Here is a 15915-nt window from a genome sequence, read left to right as displayed (position 1 = left end):
GATATTGTAATTCGTGCGCTCACCTATTTTTAAAGGTGCAGCGTTATGGCTGGGCGAGCTGGCTCACTGTGCTGGTTAAATGGGGTGATTTGCTCTTCTTTATTCCTGTAGAGCTCCCAGCACTGACTGGGCTCACATCACACCAGGCGGTGAATGCAGAGGACTAAACGTTGTCCCTACCCTGTAGGGTCTAAGACAGCTCACAGGCTGTGGTTGCCTCCAGCTTAACCAGTCTGCTGCTGTCAGGTGCCTCTGTTAGTCCAGTCTTAACCTTCTCCCCATGCTGGGCTGCAACAGCAGAAGTGTCAAATATTGTGCTGCCTGTTTCCTCAGGGAGGGAGAATCCAGTTGCGGTAAGAAGAAAGGGCAATAGACTGGAAGTGACTACATGACAGCACTTGTCATATCCGACAGGCTGAAAATGGAAAGGTTCTTGCCGGGGATGAAGCTGGCCAAGCTGAACTAATACTGGACCCATACATTAAATGGGAATGTGTGCAGCCAGTTTTACAGATCAGCAAAGATTTAAGCAGGGATTCCTAAAGAATCCTAATGGGATAGGACAACTGGCTTCCCAAGAGCGCTGTGCCTGTCCTCCCTTTCCTTCCCGGGCATGGGGAGGGCATGTGGAAGAGATGCTGCAGCAGCCTGGGTGCTGAGCCCGTACACGAGGAGCAGAGCAGGGGAGCAGTGCGCTCTGTGTTGGTATTTTTCACGCACTTGAGGTTGGTGACTGCCTAGATGTCTTCTGGTAGAACCACAGAAACTCCTGGATAGTGGGGTGAAATCCAGGTGAGAAGACTTCTTCAGTAGTAAAGAGGCACCAAATGTTTGCAGATCACTGGTCGGAACACGCTGCTCACCTAGAAAGAAGTGGGGCAGAGACAGTTGCCGAGAAGGGTTGGCGCGTGGGCCGAGTGGTTCTGGAGGATGCGAGGTGTGTGTCAAGCTGAGACCCACAACCACCAAAAATGTTTGAGGACGTGTCTTCATCTTGGTCTGACCAGCCGTCGCTCCCCAGTGTGGCATCAGCTACAGCAAGAGGACGGTGTGGATGCGATGGATTGAATGGACACTGGTGAAGGAGACTTATCCCAAATGTGCCGTCATGGAAAGGCAGAGGTGAGACCTGTGGGAGCGATTACCCTACGGGCAGTGGAGAAAACAGTCAGAAGTATCTCCTGGGGTTACAAAGTGCAGCAATACTGCGATAAATACTTACTTTTGCCCCAGCTGCGGACCTCTAAAATGTTTTTTTTTAACTTACCCTTCCTCGAAAGTGGTTAATTAGGCTCTAAGTCAGGCAAGGAAATTGAAGCATGTGTTTCGAGCACGTACTGCCATGGGCTGAGCCGGAGACAGTCAGGTTTGGACTCATCCAGATGCATCTAAGTGTAAGGCTCGGTAAGTGCTAAGAAAGGTTTCCGAACTTCCCAGAGTCAGCAGGAGAGCTGGACACCTCTAAGAGGTGATTCATCTCCTAAGATTGGTATCTAAGGGAGCTGCAATGAATCACTTTCTGGAGGCACCCATCAAACAGGAGAGGCAATAGTTTGTGCAGGAGATAAATATGAGCAGTGTGATATTGAGTTGTGTGTCAGTGTGCTGGCTGCTTCTACACTCGATCTTTGGAGACCCATGAACCACCTTGGATTTATTGTATTTTTTAAAGTACAGGTGATATCATTATTTCATAATGAAATGCAAATGATTTCTGGAGTGTCCAGGGGTCTAAACTCCTTTCACAACAATTTTATGTCAAAGCAGCCTCATGGTTTTCGTTGAAGCTACTCTTGATTTACTGCAGTGAAAGTAAAAATGAGAGTTTAATTCAGAATATCAATTTCTTTTTGGAAATGTCACTACATTTTAGCAATGACAAGATTAGTTTTCAAAGGATTTTTTTGTTATAGGAGGTCATAACGTTTATTTTTACACTATAAATTGTGAAACTATTGGAGGCACGTCTCATATGATTTATTACAAAGTGTATAATGGAGGCTTTCTTTAATAGAGTAGTGTGCAGCTTTGAATCAAATGATTTGTGTTTATCTGTTGCTTAGTCACTGCTGAAGTGGTGAAGATCTGGTCTGATCTCAGGCCAACGGATCCTGCAGTTGACTTGAGCTGGTGTTGGGTCAAGTGTATTTGGGGAAAAGAAATTCATGTAGGCCTGTTGCAGTGGAAGGTGTCCCTGTAAATGTATGTTCAAGGGACTCATTCAGAAGTTTTTAATGAGACGGTCTCTGCTGTTATCAAGGACTGTTAATGTAAGCAAAAGCTTAAAATAAAGTCCTTGCTCCTGAGATGCAATAAGGGGAGAAACGCTTGCCAGGGATTCCCTCACACAGATATGTGTTGGCTTCACCTCAATGAAAACATCTGGTGGTCAAGATCCCTCCTCCTCACAGAGTAGTCTAGTGTGGAACTACCTCCTTGGAGGCTGAGCCAAAGCTCACTAACATCAGTTGATCTTCCCAGGAACTGCAGCAGAGATTGGGTCAGTCCCCATGGTCTGGAATCATCTGCTGGCATGGGCTTAGCTTGGCTGGACAGCAAGATGCAGAGTTACTTCTTGCCAAGGTCTTTTTTCGTTTGCTTTGTTTCCGTTTTGTTTATGGTTGCAGCTGTCGCACGTAACGGTTGTTACAGCCTGCACAGCACTGGGCGCAGGCCATGCCCGTCGTATTCCCTCGTTTGCACGGGGAGCATCCATCTCAGACCAGGTTCTTCATAAGAAGAACGTGGCTGATGTGCAGAAAGACGGACGTACAGACTTGCAAGTGTTGTATCAAGTTCATGTGCAGAAGCCAAGGCATGAAGCATATTGGCAGTTAATACAGGAACCGCAGTCTCAGTGACTGGCAGCCACCTGTGGAGATCCAAGGAGATGAGGATCAACCATTGCATGAGCATTATTTAGCAACTACTTAGTATTTTCCTTATCTGCAAAAGGTGAAAAATCATATATATATATCTACCTACATCACCTGGCTGTATTGAACATAAATGGAAGCTCCTTGATTCTTTAATATATGCATGTTAATCTCATTATTATCTCTATTACTACTACTACTGCTTGTAATAATAACGTGGTTCATTTGCATTTACTTTGTGTGCAGACCTCACCGTCTTTCCATTCCTAGCACAGCCAGTGTGCACAAAAGCTGCATTTTATCTTTCTGGGGCTTTTCATAGACCTTGAAGTTTATATGAATAGATGTCACTGATGCTCTTGACTGCAGTTTTCATCTAGCAGGTCGTATCAGGCACTGGAACAGTAGCATCATGTAGCTTCCATATTGGCAGTGTAGTCCAAAAACCATCCTCTGCGTGGCAACCAAAGAATCTGTGAGCAAATACATGCTGCGGGTGCCAGGACCAAGTGGAATCCCAGGTTGTTCTCACAACTGGTGTGGGCAATGCAGAGATGGTCCTGCCTGATTCCAGTTGGTTTACTTTAATTCTGAATCCCTTAAGTTGCCAGATCCCATGGTGTTAGATGCAGATGCAGTCATCGCCTGCTCCTTAGCTCTTTATATTCTTTTGCCCAAAACTTACGGTATTGCAGCTGGAAGAGTTGGGCACATCTTTTCTCTTTGATTTAATGGTGCATCCTCAATCTGTCCAGTTATTGTCATGTTTTCTTGCTGTTTATGTATTTGTTTAGATTGCTGTGCTTCTTTTCCAGATCTTTGTTATAAGAGGAATCAAGGTCCATGGCGTTATTGTTCAGCCATTTGGATCTTAAATCAGGAGAAGTTGGCACCTTGGGACTAAGTCCCAACACCATTACTATCATAAAGCCAAGGAGATGGAAGGTTTCTTCAGGCAGTTATCTGTGTCATCCCTCCTGTAAGGCAGAGTCAGCTACACCTTGACCATCTCTTACAGGTATTTCTCGTTTGTCTCTGAGGTGAGACCATTTCTCAGACATTTTAATGGTCACGGCGGTCAGAGCTTTCCTTCTCCCCATGTGTGATGTGGGACATGAGGATGGTCTTTCCCCGAGCACTGGATGGTGTAACAGGAAGAGACTGTGCCATCAGCATCGTTGGGTCTGTCCCCATCTGGAGCAGTGGTGGTGTTCAGAGGAGTGGGAAGTGGGGAGCTGCGTGGATGAGATTTCATACCAAAGCACAAGAGATGACTGCTGTGTATGGGAGAGGGAGTTTTTTGGACTGTCTAACCTGGATTTCCTCTGTTGACAATTAGGCTGAAACTACTCATCTGGGAGGGTAATTACGTGCAAGCATGAAGAGTGACACATCCCTGGATCAGGCACTAAGTTATAGGATGTGAAATTTAAGTTACTTATTCCCTCTGTTGCCTCTTAGTTCACTGTATAGCAGGGATAGGAGGACACATGGAAGTTGTTGAGATTTCTAATTGTAAGTGAAGTTGCTGTCCGCTGATTTGAAGTGAACGGCTGTGTATAGACACTGAAGGGATAATTGGCAGAAATTGCTGATGGATGTCACAGTTAAACTGCAACAAAAATATCTGCTTTTATGCTTTCTGCTCTTGACAATAGTTAATCATAGTACAAGAGAAGTACTGTACCCCATCACTGAGTCATTTATTTTTCATTAGAAGCTGAAAATCTTGTTTTCCTCTAGGACAAAAAACATTGTAACCTTCTCATCTCCTTCAAATATAAGAACTTCCAAACCAAGCAAATAGTAAATGAGCAGGACTTTACTCCAGGCTCACATATGTGCTTAACACTGATGCAAAGACCATGGAAGTGTCTTGATAGGATGTGTTTAAATGAGGAACATCGTCACCAAACATCTGAGACATGGTGAAATGATTTTTCTTCACTGAACAAGAGATGCTTTATTCCCCAAACCTGTGGAGCACATTGTCAGCAAAGCCACCCCTTCCCTATTTTTTGTTTGCTTGGTTTTAGTTTAATGTAATTGTAATGTAATCAGGCTCTGTGTTCCGAGTCAAACTGCTGAACTTATTAAAAGTTGTAAAGAGTTTGCCCCTGATCTTTAACTTCTCAGGTCAGCTATTATCTTCATGTACTTGGGTGTATGCCCACAACAGTTTTGCTGAGTTGCTGTGGGTTTACAGCAGCATAAGTCAGGGCAGGATTTGATTTTACAGGCTGAAATAAAGTAAGCTATGGACCTAGCTCTCCCTTGGATTGATGGTGTTGGATAGCCCTGCCCTCAGTTGTATGCTAGCAGTAGCAAACAATCCAATTGAAGCCATGACTAATCCAACCTAATGAGGTTTTATTGTTGTAAAATGGACAGAATAAACTCCCTTCACCTCTACCAATGGCAGTGCAACTCAGTCCCCTTTCCTGCAGGGCCATGTGCATCCAGTATTTCCCTGGCCACAAAATTCACCTCATCCTTCTCTTTACTGCGTGACGTTAAGACTGGAATATCATTCCAAAAGTCTCCAGCCCTCACGATCGTCAACTGACGGTTACCGAGGCGGGCACGTGCACAGGCGGCTGGGGACGATGAGCTTGTGATGTGTGAGTGAGTCCGTCATCACCGCGGATGCTCATTCTAACAGGTAACGCTGCAGTGTAAAGGAAACATTGTCAATTCTTCCACCGGGGCCCAATTTAGCAGGAACATTCAGTTGACGTACTTTCCACATAACACCAGACTGGCTTCTCCCTCCATCCATCTGTCAAAACCCGGCGATTGTTTCCGCGGCGGTGGTATGAAGACATCATTTTGTCAGTGCAAAAACAATGGCATATTAGGAGCCGAGATTTTGAGGACACGGGAAAATTAATGTGTTTTAATACTGAATGAGTAAAAGCTAAGTTGTAGATGCCTTGACTGACTTTTTGGAAAAGCTGGTCTCTCTCTTGACTACAGTGGTAGCCACAGGTGACCACTGCTCAGCAGGGAACATAATACTAAGAAATTACCCAGCTCATTTACATCACCAATATAACCATTGATGTAGTTGTGTAATAAAAAAAAAAGAAAAAATGTATTTTTGGCTCATATCAGCAAGCCAGATGTTGCTGTCTCTAAATAAGCCAACACTTTGTGTCAATAATCCAGTGTCATGAATGCACAGATGGCTTTCAGAAGGGAATTCAGTTACCTGTTTGAGATGTTCTAAATTTCCATCAGGGCAGTTGCTTAAAAATAAAAAGTAAAAGAAAAAAATCAATTCTATCATGACCTGCTCATAAAAATTACTTCCAAAGCTGCATTTTTATGTTGCTTCGATTATTTTACTGACTGTCCATTCGATCCATTTTTAGTAACTACTTCGAGACCAGAAAAGTTGTCCCAAATGAAATGGCATGGAGTTTTTTGTATTCCATGCACTGCTGTCATATGCTAAATATGTCATATACGTGAAGATATTCTGAAAATAGTTGTTTTTGAACCTCAGACCATAATCCCTTGTCTCCAAGCCCCCTGCAAGATAAGAAAGTGATTTTTCTAGCCAAGGTGAGAACGTATTTTCTCACTCTGTGAACTGCATGTGGAAATTCGTATGTGAACAAAATCGCATGTCGCGTCTTTCAGAGGGTCAAGGGAGCTGCACGTGGTTTACATATAGATGGTGAAAATGGCCATCAGGGCAAGGCATGTGCTTCTTGTTCCTGGTTTGAAAGGACATGGCAGCAGCAGTGCATGGTGCCCAGCTCCTCCTCCATCTAGGACTCAGAATTCATGTTCAAGAACACGAAAAGGCACGGACTTGAGTGGTATTAGTCATGTGATTTAGGTTAGGGATAAGCATAATTACCTTGCTAAATTGAAGTACACTGGGATAAGTCTATAATAATTAATGCAAGATAAGGACAGACTTTGTTAGAAGCCTGTGGTAAGCCTCAGGTTCCCATTGCTGGTTTCCCTTTGATCTCCATGTGCAAAGAAACTACTTTACTTCTCAGGCTGTAGAGCATACATATTTGTAGGGCAAGGAAAAGGATTTGCTGAAACAGAATAATAAACTAAAAATAATCTTAAAAAATGAGGACGACCAGGATTTTGTTTTTATCTAATCATGAAAAGTCATCCAAATGGATTTGACTTATTAAGAAGTGCCTGAGACAACCATGTGTGGTCCTTCCCAGTTCTCCCTTTCCTCCTTTGTCAATCCCATGGGCTCAGTGTTGCTCTGACACTTGATTATAACCTCCAAGTAGTGAAGGAACACTTCTAGTGGCAAAATCTGTCAGTCTGGCAAGGTTCTGCCTTCCTTTCCTCTCATGTGGACATGTGTGAGATTCCATTGCTGCACTGTGTAAATGGTGATTTGTTGTCCTCGCTGCTGGTACGAGGTTTGGATAAGTTAGCCCAGCACATATCTATCCACTTTCCATCAAAGTGTATCCTTAAAGTCTGTTCAGATTCAGTAGCATTACATGGCCCAGGCTTTCTAGCTGTAGCAATGAAATACTGTTCAATTGCCGTGCTATCTGATTGCTTTCAAGCATAAGGGAGGAAGAATTCAGTGAATCGAGCAGTGAGTTTTGATTAAATGCAATCTCTTGAATTGCAGTTTCGGTCTCAACTGCTGAGTGTCTCATTGCTTTCTTCTGCCAGATATAAATAACTCGGAGTTCTTCTTGCATGTGGGGAAAAATAGGTTTCCTTGAAATTTTGGATCGTCTGCTAGACTTCTGCTGAGTGCAATGTGAATCAAACTTGTTCTAAATGATATCGGAATTGAGATGTAGCATGAGTCTTTCAGCTTAATGAAATCTCTAAATGATGCATATCAAGTGAGTAGTGATTTAGGTTGAGGCACCTTGGTGGCTGCTTTTCCAAGAACAGGCAGTTAGCAGGTGCTTCTTTAAGGTGGGGACCTGAAAATTCCCAAGTGCCTTTTTGAATATTTAACCCCAAAAGTACTGATTGTCTTAATCTCATGGGGGCTGGAACTAACTTTTAGCTGTCAAATAAAGGTGTTATGCTGCTTCTGGTGTGGTGAATGGCCTAGGGATGCTGTTTCTAATGTGCTTTTCAACCTCAGAGTGACTTGCAAGATGTTTACAAAGTTTATAGTGTAGGTAACGTTATCCTGGTTTATTACAAGTGGGAGGAGTAAGGCTTGGAATTATGAAGCAAGAAGTCATGAGGAGATTTGTGTGACAGATCATGATTTTCTCCATTAAAAAGAGTACATATGAAGGTGAATGGCTTTTTAAAGGTCTGAAAATACGCAGTAGGCTCTAAAAAGCTCTAGAGAGTAACGCTCATTGAAAAATGAAGAGAGATAATAAAGTGCTTAGGCATTACATAGGTTTTAATTCTTCAAAGTCGACTTTTGTGGGGCTACTGTCATCGACTGTGGGTTGCATACTGCATTGATTGAATTTGTAGGACTACATAGCAAGGTAGGTCTTATGCCAAGGTGGAACCTAAACTTGGGTGTCCCACTTGTGTCAGAGGACAGAGGAGAAAGGGAAGAGCATCTTTGAGAAAGATCATCTCTAGGAAGTTAGCTGCTGATTCAGTCATTTGTCTGCTTGGTGTGTAAAAACTGACTTTGGAGGTTCTAAGTAGGCTGAGAGAGGATTTTTCTGTATAATACCATATTCTATACATCTCTTCCTTTGATATCGTCTTTGTAGTTAGACCTGGCAAATCAAACATAACTTTAAGTTCATTAAAGGCTATATAAACCCTCTGAACTTCTTCTGGCAAAAGAGTATTGACTTGATTCTTGCAGTCTTTTGAGTGTAGTCCTTGCTTTATAATATACTTTTATGTTGTTGTTTGGCACGGAGTTATTTGTACAAAGTGTACTGGAATGACTCGTGTCATAGCGAAGAATGTTGTCCTCTGAGATGTCTGCCGTATTTGTTGCACATTTGGCAACATGGGGTTTGTGCCTATTTTTGTATTCTTCTCAATGTGAAATAGGTGTGATTATCATGTTAAATCCTTCCAAGTCATGGCAAGGTCAGTGGCTGCTCTTAGTACGTGTGTATTCCATAAGTTTCCGTAAGATGGAAGCAGCAGCTGCAAAACAAGCTGTGGGTGATCTCAGCTGACCATGAACACACATTTTTACTTACCGAAATGGCCTGTCATCTTGACTTTCTAAGAAGAGGACTCTTGTGCTGCTCATGTCTTGACCTCTTACACAGACACCTTCAATAAATGCGGGAGTAGAAGCACGACCACCAGGCTCGCTCTGCCAGATTCCAGCATTGCACTATTCCCTGTTGTTTTGCTGGTTCTTAATCCAGTCCTCCAAGCTCTTACTTGAAAAATGTGGTGTCCTCCTTGCTGGCAAACTTTCCATCTGGTACCACTGGTTTTTCTGGGACTTGGGTCTCATCCATTGCTTTGTGCCTCCACGTGAAATTCAGCACCTCAGTGTTGTCTGCACCTATCAGAAGAAGAAAAAGCAACTTCTCTGAAGATACGGAGATTTCAATTTGGTGCATGTAAAAGCTTAAAGCAAGTGTTTTCAGTGGTTTAGCATAACTCTTCATCCAGAAGACCTGTCAGTGGCTGTGGCTTCATTCCATACAAGAGTCTCAAGGATTATTCTGGAGGATGGAAAGGGGAAGATCTCTGGAGAGACTCTCACCACTGCTGCAGGAGGCACTGGTTCCTCAGCCCTCATTTCCAACCTAAGGGAAAATCGTGACCTCTCCTTTTGCCTGATCCAGTGTCAGTGCTCAGGAAGGGGCCCACGTGAGTACCAATTCCTTTGCCTGTTCAGATCCTATGGATGGAGCTGTGGGGCTAAGAATATGCTGCAGCACAGGGCTCTCATTTCTTCAGGGGAAAGACTGGTTTTCATACAGCACCTTTTCTTTTTTACCTATAAGGGGGGAGAGAGTTAAGTATTTATTTACTTTCTTATTTACTTTATTCTGACTAGAGCTGAAACCTTGATTTTTGCCGTGCGCTTCCTTTCTCCCGCGGAACCGTTTGTATGCGTTTCACTGACAGAGTGCTTGCAAGCCCCGCTTTCCTCCAGGGAGTTTACAGCCAAACTGATGCAAACTCTTTCTTCTCAGGTGCCTCACGATCATCTGTCATCCAATGCAAGCCGGGAGGCAACTGCCCCAGCAGACACAGAGGCATGACTAGGCAGCTCTCCCCTCTATCTGTTGCTGAAGATTCTGCTGCTCCCATTCTTGAGCTGCAGAATCGAAGTCCCTCGGGAATCTGTCGGCACAGCAGAGTCGAGAGGCAGAGCAGATCAGGTAGGCATAACGGCCGCATTCCCAGCGTCACAGTGTGCCTGTGAAAGGCCTCTTTCGTCTGTCTTTCGAAAGAGTCCGAGCATGTGGACCTCGGTTTATGGTGAAGCCACCTGAAAGTCCTTCCCGTACCTGTGTGCAAACGAGGGTGAGGCGGGAAGGAAGCAAGGATGGGAGGAGAAGGCCTGGGCTTCAGTAGGTACATGTGATGTGTTAGATACCTGAGAAATCGTAAGGCCACTAGGCGCAGAAGATCTTGAAAGGATGCTTAATGTTAACGTACAAGTTAGTTTTTACAAAGTGGTTATGTTTCCTCAGCTTCAGCCTGGCCAGAGACCAGGACCCTTAAGAGCCAACCATGTTCCTTCTCAAAGACAATGCCAATCTCAGTTCCTACCATGGATGGTTTGTTGAAGAGGAAGAGAAGGAGCAACAGGTGGAAGGATATCTAGGGAAGACCGTCACAGTTCAGATCGTCGATCAGCCTGCACGTCAGGGCTTCCATCAGGAATGTGTCATTCACTTTGCTGCAGAAGTTTAGCTCAGACAAACCCGTAGGTGTGTTGAACACAGACTTCTTCACCATGATGTCCATCCATCACCAGGAAGGATGGGAGCAAGTACAATGTGCATCCACAGGCCTTTGAGGCTGCTGAATTGTACTGTTGAGGAGGAGAAAGATGTTAAATGGGCGAAATAATTGAACTGTCCAAGTTCTTTGGAAGACTATCTGTGTAGATACTGTAAGCAAAAAGGGGAGGGAGAACAGGTTGAGTCTCCCTTGAACACTGGAATTGTGGGAGATGAACCTTCCTCTTGTCACTTCACTACCGATGGCAGCAAAAGTCAACCATCTCCTTTCATGTGTTGAAAAATGGAGGGATCTCGTACTCCAGGAGTACTCTTGATGGAAAACCCTCAGAAAAATATTGGAGGTGATTATTGCTGCAAGGAGTGGATGATACAGTGTCCTGCAGTAAATATCCTATGTAAGGTACCAGAAAACTGATCTGTTCTCTTTTTTGCAGATATCAGGCTGAAATAACTCTGTGCATGCTGCCAGTAGGGTATATCCACAACTGGAATCCATCTTCTCTAAGAAAGGACTTTAGGCCACTTGAGAAAAGGGTAGTGCCTTGACATCATACTCTTCTGAACATTTATTTCTCATTTATGAATTTTTCTGTTTATCCTGATCCTCCCTTCCTCATCAGTAAAGTCTAAGTAGGACTGACCTGACACGTAGGTAAACAAATACAAAGAATATTGTTTTCTAGGTTGTAGTTGCCAAAAGAGTTCAAAAGAAAAGCTGTGTGTTTTGGTTTTCCTCATCTCAGTCTTCGGAAAATTGAAAGTGAAAGGCTTTCCTGTTGTCATCATGTCACAGAGACATCACGAGCAAGAATCATAGACAAAAAAGACTGTGCAGGGGTATTTCTGCTGGCTGCCTTTCAGCTCAATTTGCCACTGACCAGTGTCATCCCCATGTGCCCTCTCCAGTGTCCTCTGCATCCTTTCCCCATCAGTGCATCCTTGTTGAGTTCTCCGGTTGTTTCTGTGCTCTTGAGAGGGTAAGTCTGCTGGTTTGTTTCAGACTGAAATAAATGCAGACACCAAAGACTTCTACTACCTTGCTAATTGTAAAATGCTATCTACCAGCCACTTGGCTGATCAATTTGTTTTCTCCTCATTACCATATCATTCAGTATCCAAACACAAGTGCTACTTTCTAGCTTACTCCAGCCTGCGCTTCATGACTTGGAAATCCTTAAACCTATTTAGTATGACTTGTGTGCCTCCTCACATTAAAGCTCTATGATTATTTTCACAGATACTTCTTATCTTGTCCTTTTGACCCCATGGTCAAGATTTCAGTGTGCGCATCCCATGGATTTTGAATGCAACTGTCAAGATACTGTGTCACTTTGCCCGGGGATTCATCTCAGTTTCACTAAATTAAATGTAAATATCTAGTCTAGGGAGAGATAAGCACCTGCAGTGGGTTTAGGAGGGTGAGATCAGCTACCTTCTTACCATGCCTGTCCATTATAATTAAATAAAAAGGGGCCCTAGACAACTTGTTTAGTCTGAATACACAGTTATTTGCCAGCTACATTAAGCATTAGGTGGAATGAACCCTAATTAAGTAATGCAAGCACTTACAAAATCCCCCCACTGTACATTTAATCAGGCTAAAACTTAGTAGGTCTTTAAATCCAAAGTAGGGTTTGCAACAGGTCTATATTTCTGTGCTTTTCCCTGACATTCAAACCCAGGACGGTAAAGTCCAAGTCAAATGCTAATGGTAGTGTCATGCAGAGTAACAGCAATTGCATAGTTATTTGGTAATTGAAAAATAGAGAGCATGGCTAAAGGTGCTTTGGTCTTCTATCATTCCATGATTATTTTAACTGTTAGCTCAAGAAGGACTAATTGCATGGTAGTTTTGCTTAGCAGGAAAACCTGCAAGTGGATGTTACATAATGTATTCTTTTCAAGCCATTCTAACTTGCAAATAAATTGTAATTTACCTTTTAATAGAAGATGTCAGTCATTATTAGTACCATAAAAAATACCTATTTTCTCTCAGCAGCAAAGAGGATGCTAAACTGATGCTTGCCTTTTCAGGCCTGTGCCTGATTATCCTCTGCATGTTTTTAATAAACCCATAATTTTATTTAAATTCTTGATTCACCACTTAACAATGGAGCCACTGAATACTGGAGCCACTGAATACACTTATTTTTAGGGAAAAAAAAACCCCAAACACCATACAATTACAATTACAAAAAGCTTTGTGTCCCAGTTAGGAAAATTTTTGATTGCGAATGCTCTCCCTGCTATGATGAATCATTTTTTAGATGTCATGTTGGTCTGATGTAATGACTGGGAACCTCAGTTTGACATTTCTTTATAGCTGTAGCAGGAACAGGAACATAAAAGGAAGGTAAACCTGAGTCTGAAAGGGTTCCTTTTTCACGTTGAAGTTGAATGTAGGACAGCATATGCTCTCACTGCAGTGCATCTATAGCTCCTCTTAATATCAGCAATTACATTGTTTCCTATTTATATCACATGAACATGTGTTCACGCGACTGATACTTGATGTAATAGTTAAGGATAGCTACAGGTCATGACTTTTGGAAGGAAACTCATGTTTCTTCTGTCAAACTGACGTGGTGTGGTCCAAGCCGGGGTGAATGGTTGGAGCTCAAAGCTCGTGGGGCAACGGTGTTGGTGCTCCTCAGCATCCAGTGTAGTTCCATCAGCTGTGAAATCAAAATAGGGTTCGTGGGTTGCGTCTCTGGAGGATGTGCCCGGAGAGCAAATCACAAGTTAGTAAGATTAAATTCTCTACGCTTCCGTGAGGAAATCAGCAGTGGTGCACAGGTTAGATCTGAAAAGTAATGTACTAAAATGGGGAATGGCAACTTTCAGATTCCTCTTTGCTTACGTGTAGAGATTTCTTTCTAGGCATGCCAAGCTTTGGTTTTGTCCGGTTTCTTTTTTAACTTCAGAAATGTAAATATAGTAGCTGACTGAAAAAAGCTTTTATCCTCTTGGGTATACAAAACCACCAAACTATTTCTTTTTCCTTTTTCCTGCTCACAGATAAAAAAGTGATTCTTGAGTTAAAATCTTGAATAATAAGAACTTGTTCCTGGCTTCAGCTGTACAGGCTCCAATAGCTTTTGTGTTGCACACATGAACAGTAATTGACTTTATAATGTTGTTGCTTCCAAGGGATGTAGCTCTATTCTAAAGTTTTGGCTGACAGAAGGGCTGATAAAGCAAACAGTGCAACAGCTTAACTGTAACGCTGTTACCTCAGGCCTCGGTATTATATTTGTATTTTGTTCCTATGCCCCTGAAATGACAGATATGGTGTCACTGAAGTACTTTGTTGCAGGATTTCAGTGTTTGTGCGCCATGGAAGAATTGCAGGGAGAAGGCAAGGGATGGTTTGTGTCTAGATCAGAAGGGAAAATTTTGCCAAGAATTGTTTTGAACGCATTAATTATGTGTGCAACTCTTTTTTCTGTTTTTTTTTCTCTTTTTCAGGAGAAGAAGGAACACAAGCTCACACAGAGAGCAGCAACCAAGACGCTGAAGGACAGACACGATGCCAGTCTTGTACATCCACATTTCTCAAGCTTATCTGGAGATTTCTGATCATTTTGTCCGTCTCTTCCTCCTGGGTTGGGACCACGCAATTTGTCAAAATCACGTATGAGACCTTTGACTGTCCTTTTTTCATGACTTGGTTCTCAACAAACTGGAACATTATGGTTTTTCCCATTTATTATTCTGGGCACCTTGCAACTGCACAGGAAAAGCAATCTCCAATCAAAAAATTCAGGTAGGTTTTATTGCGTCGATATCCCTTTAAACAACCTGATTTCTGTGGACTGAGATCACTTCTCAGTTTGACCCATGGTGTCAGAAGGCAGAATAAAGGTCGTGCTGCAGAAAAATCTCATTCATAAATAGCTTACAGAAGGCTAACAGATGAGTGATATATGCTTGAATAAATGGATAATTGATTGTTAGAGGGATTTTTTACTGAGTTGAAAAGGTTGGTAATTTGCTTTTGCATTATCTAATATCTCTGTATTTGCTGTTCTAGTCTGGATCATGCCATTAATTCATGTATTCTGGACAATTTATGATAGACCATGAGTGCAAAGTGCAACCAGACAGACTCATAGTTAGAGGAAAGATGCTTAAAGCTGAGATGTTTTCCATGTGGAAGGCCACAGCTTGCTCTCTCTGCTTAGCAAGCATAGGAGGATGAAAACTGCCTTTTCCACCTGCTGCTGCATCATAGCATGGAGGAAGAGCATCCTAGTAGCCTTCTCTGCTCTCTTTTGTGTGGGGTAGGAGTCAAAGCAGGTTGCAGACCTGCCAGTTCTTAAGGGAGCCATATGCAACCTGTCCTCGTGGTTTGGAAGTACCAGCACGTTCGGGGACAATTCGTTTCATGGTTCTCTCTCCACTTCCGTTATTCCACCAATCTGACAGTGATGTAGAAGCCTCTTTAAAGGGTGGAATTAAATTCAACTTCCCAGGAGATAGCTCACCTTGCCCATGGAGGGAAGAAATTCACAGAATAGTTTTGAGCTGGGTCCCAAATCTGTTTCTCCGGTGCAGACTTGCTTTGAGAACAATCTTACTGACTTTGGCAGAATTGTCTGTTCTGCAAAGTATTAACCAGCGTATGGCCCGTACCTTGTCATTGAGCACCCAGGGAATTCACGTTGTGACTGTCAGGCTGGACTGTAGCGGGGCCAAATTCTTCCCTTGGCTGCTTTTGCCAGGGTCTGGGATGTAATTTGGCCCTAAATTATCCTTTCTGTCAAATCAGCGTGACTGAAATTGAACAGTTGCGCTTAATTAACTGCTGCTTTGAAAACCCAAGTGCTTTGGACGTTAATGATGCCTTCGTTCAGATTCTTGCTGGAGTGTTTGTGTGAACATTAACAGCGTCAGCTTGGCTTCTGGATGTGGGGTAAAGTAACTACAAATGCACAGCAGATAAGGGAGAAGGTGAGAATAAATATCCCTGCAGATAGTTGGTGGCTTATGTACCCATCAGAGCAAAATTCTGGGCAAAACGTTTGTGGTAATGCATAATAATTGATACATTTCCCAAGCTCTTAGGAGTTCACCTTTTAAAGTTGAGGACATGTGCTTACATGCCCAGAGGAATTTCTGCACACGCAGAGATGTGAAGTAGGTTTACGAAT

General features: G+C 42.9%; 1 protein-coding gene across 1 annotated transcript in view; it reads left to right on the top strand.

The window, feature by feature from the left end:
* The window catches only part of SLC35F4 (solute carrier family 35, member F4), a 62564-nt gene that overhangs the window by 30354 nt on the left and 16295 nt on the right, over positions 1–15915 (top strand). The window contains exons 2-4 of the mRNA XM_009879413.1: positions 2628–2769; positions 9983–10171; positions 14231–14528. Of these exons, the coding sequence (XP_009877715.1) occupies positions 2628–2769; positions 9983–10171; positions 14231–14528 (629 nt within the window). The remainder of the gene's footprint in view (positions 1–2627; positions 2770–9982; positions 10172–14230; positions 14529–15915) is intronic.

Source organism: Apaloderma vittatum, unplaced genomic scaffold, assembly GCF_000703405.1.
Source record: "Apaloderma vittatum isolate BGI_N311 unplaced genomic scaffold, ASM70340v1 scaffold16972, whole genome shotgun sequence".
In the NCBI taxonomy this organism is placed as follows: Eukaryota; Metazoa; Chordata; class Aves; order Trogoniformes; family Trogonidae; genus Apaloderma; species Apaloderma vittatum.
This window is presented reverse-complemented; position numbering and strand designations above follow the sequence as displayed.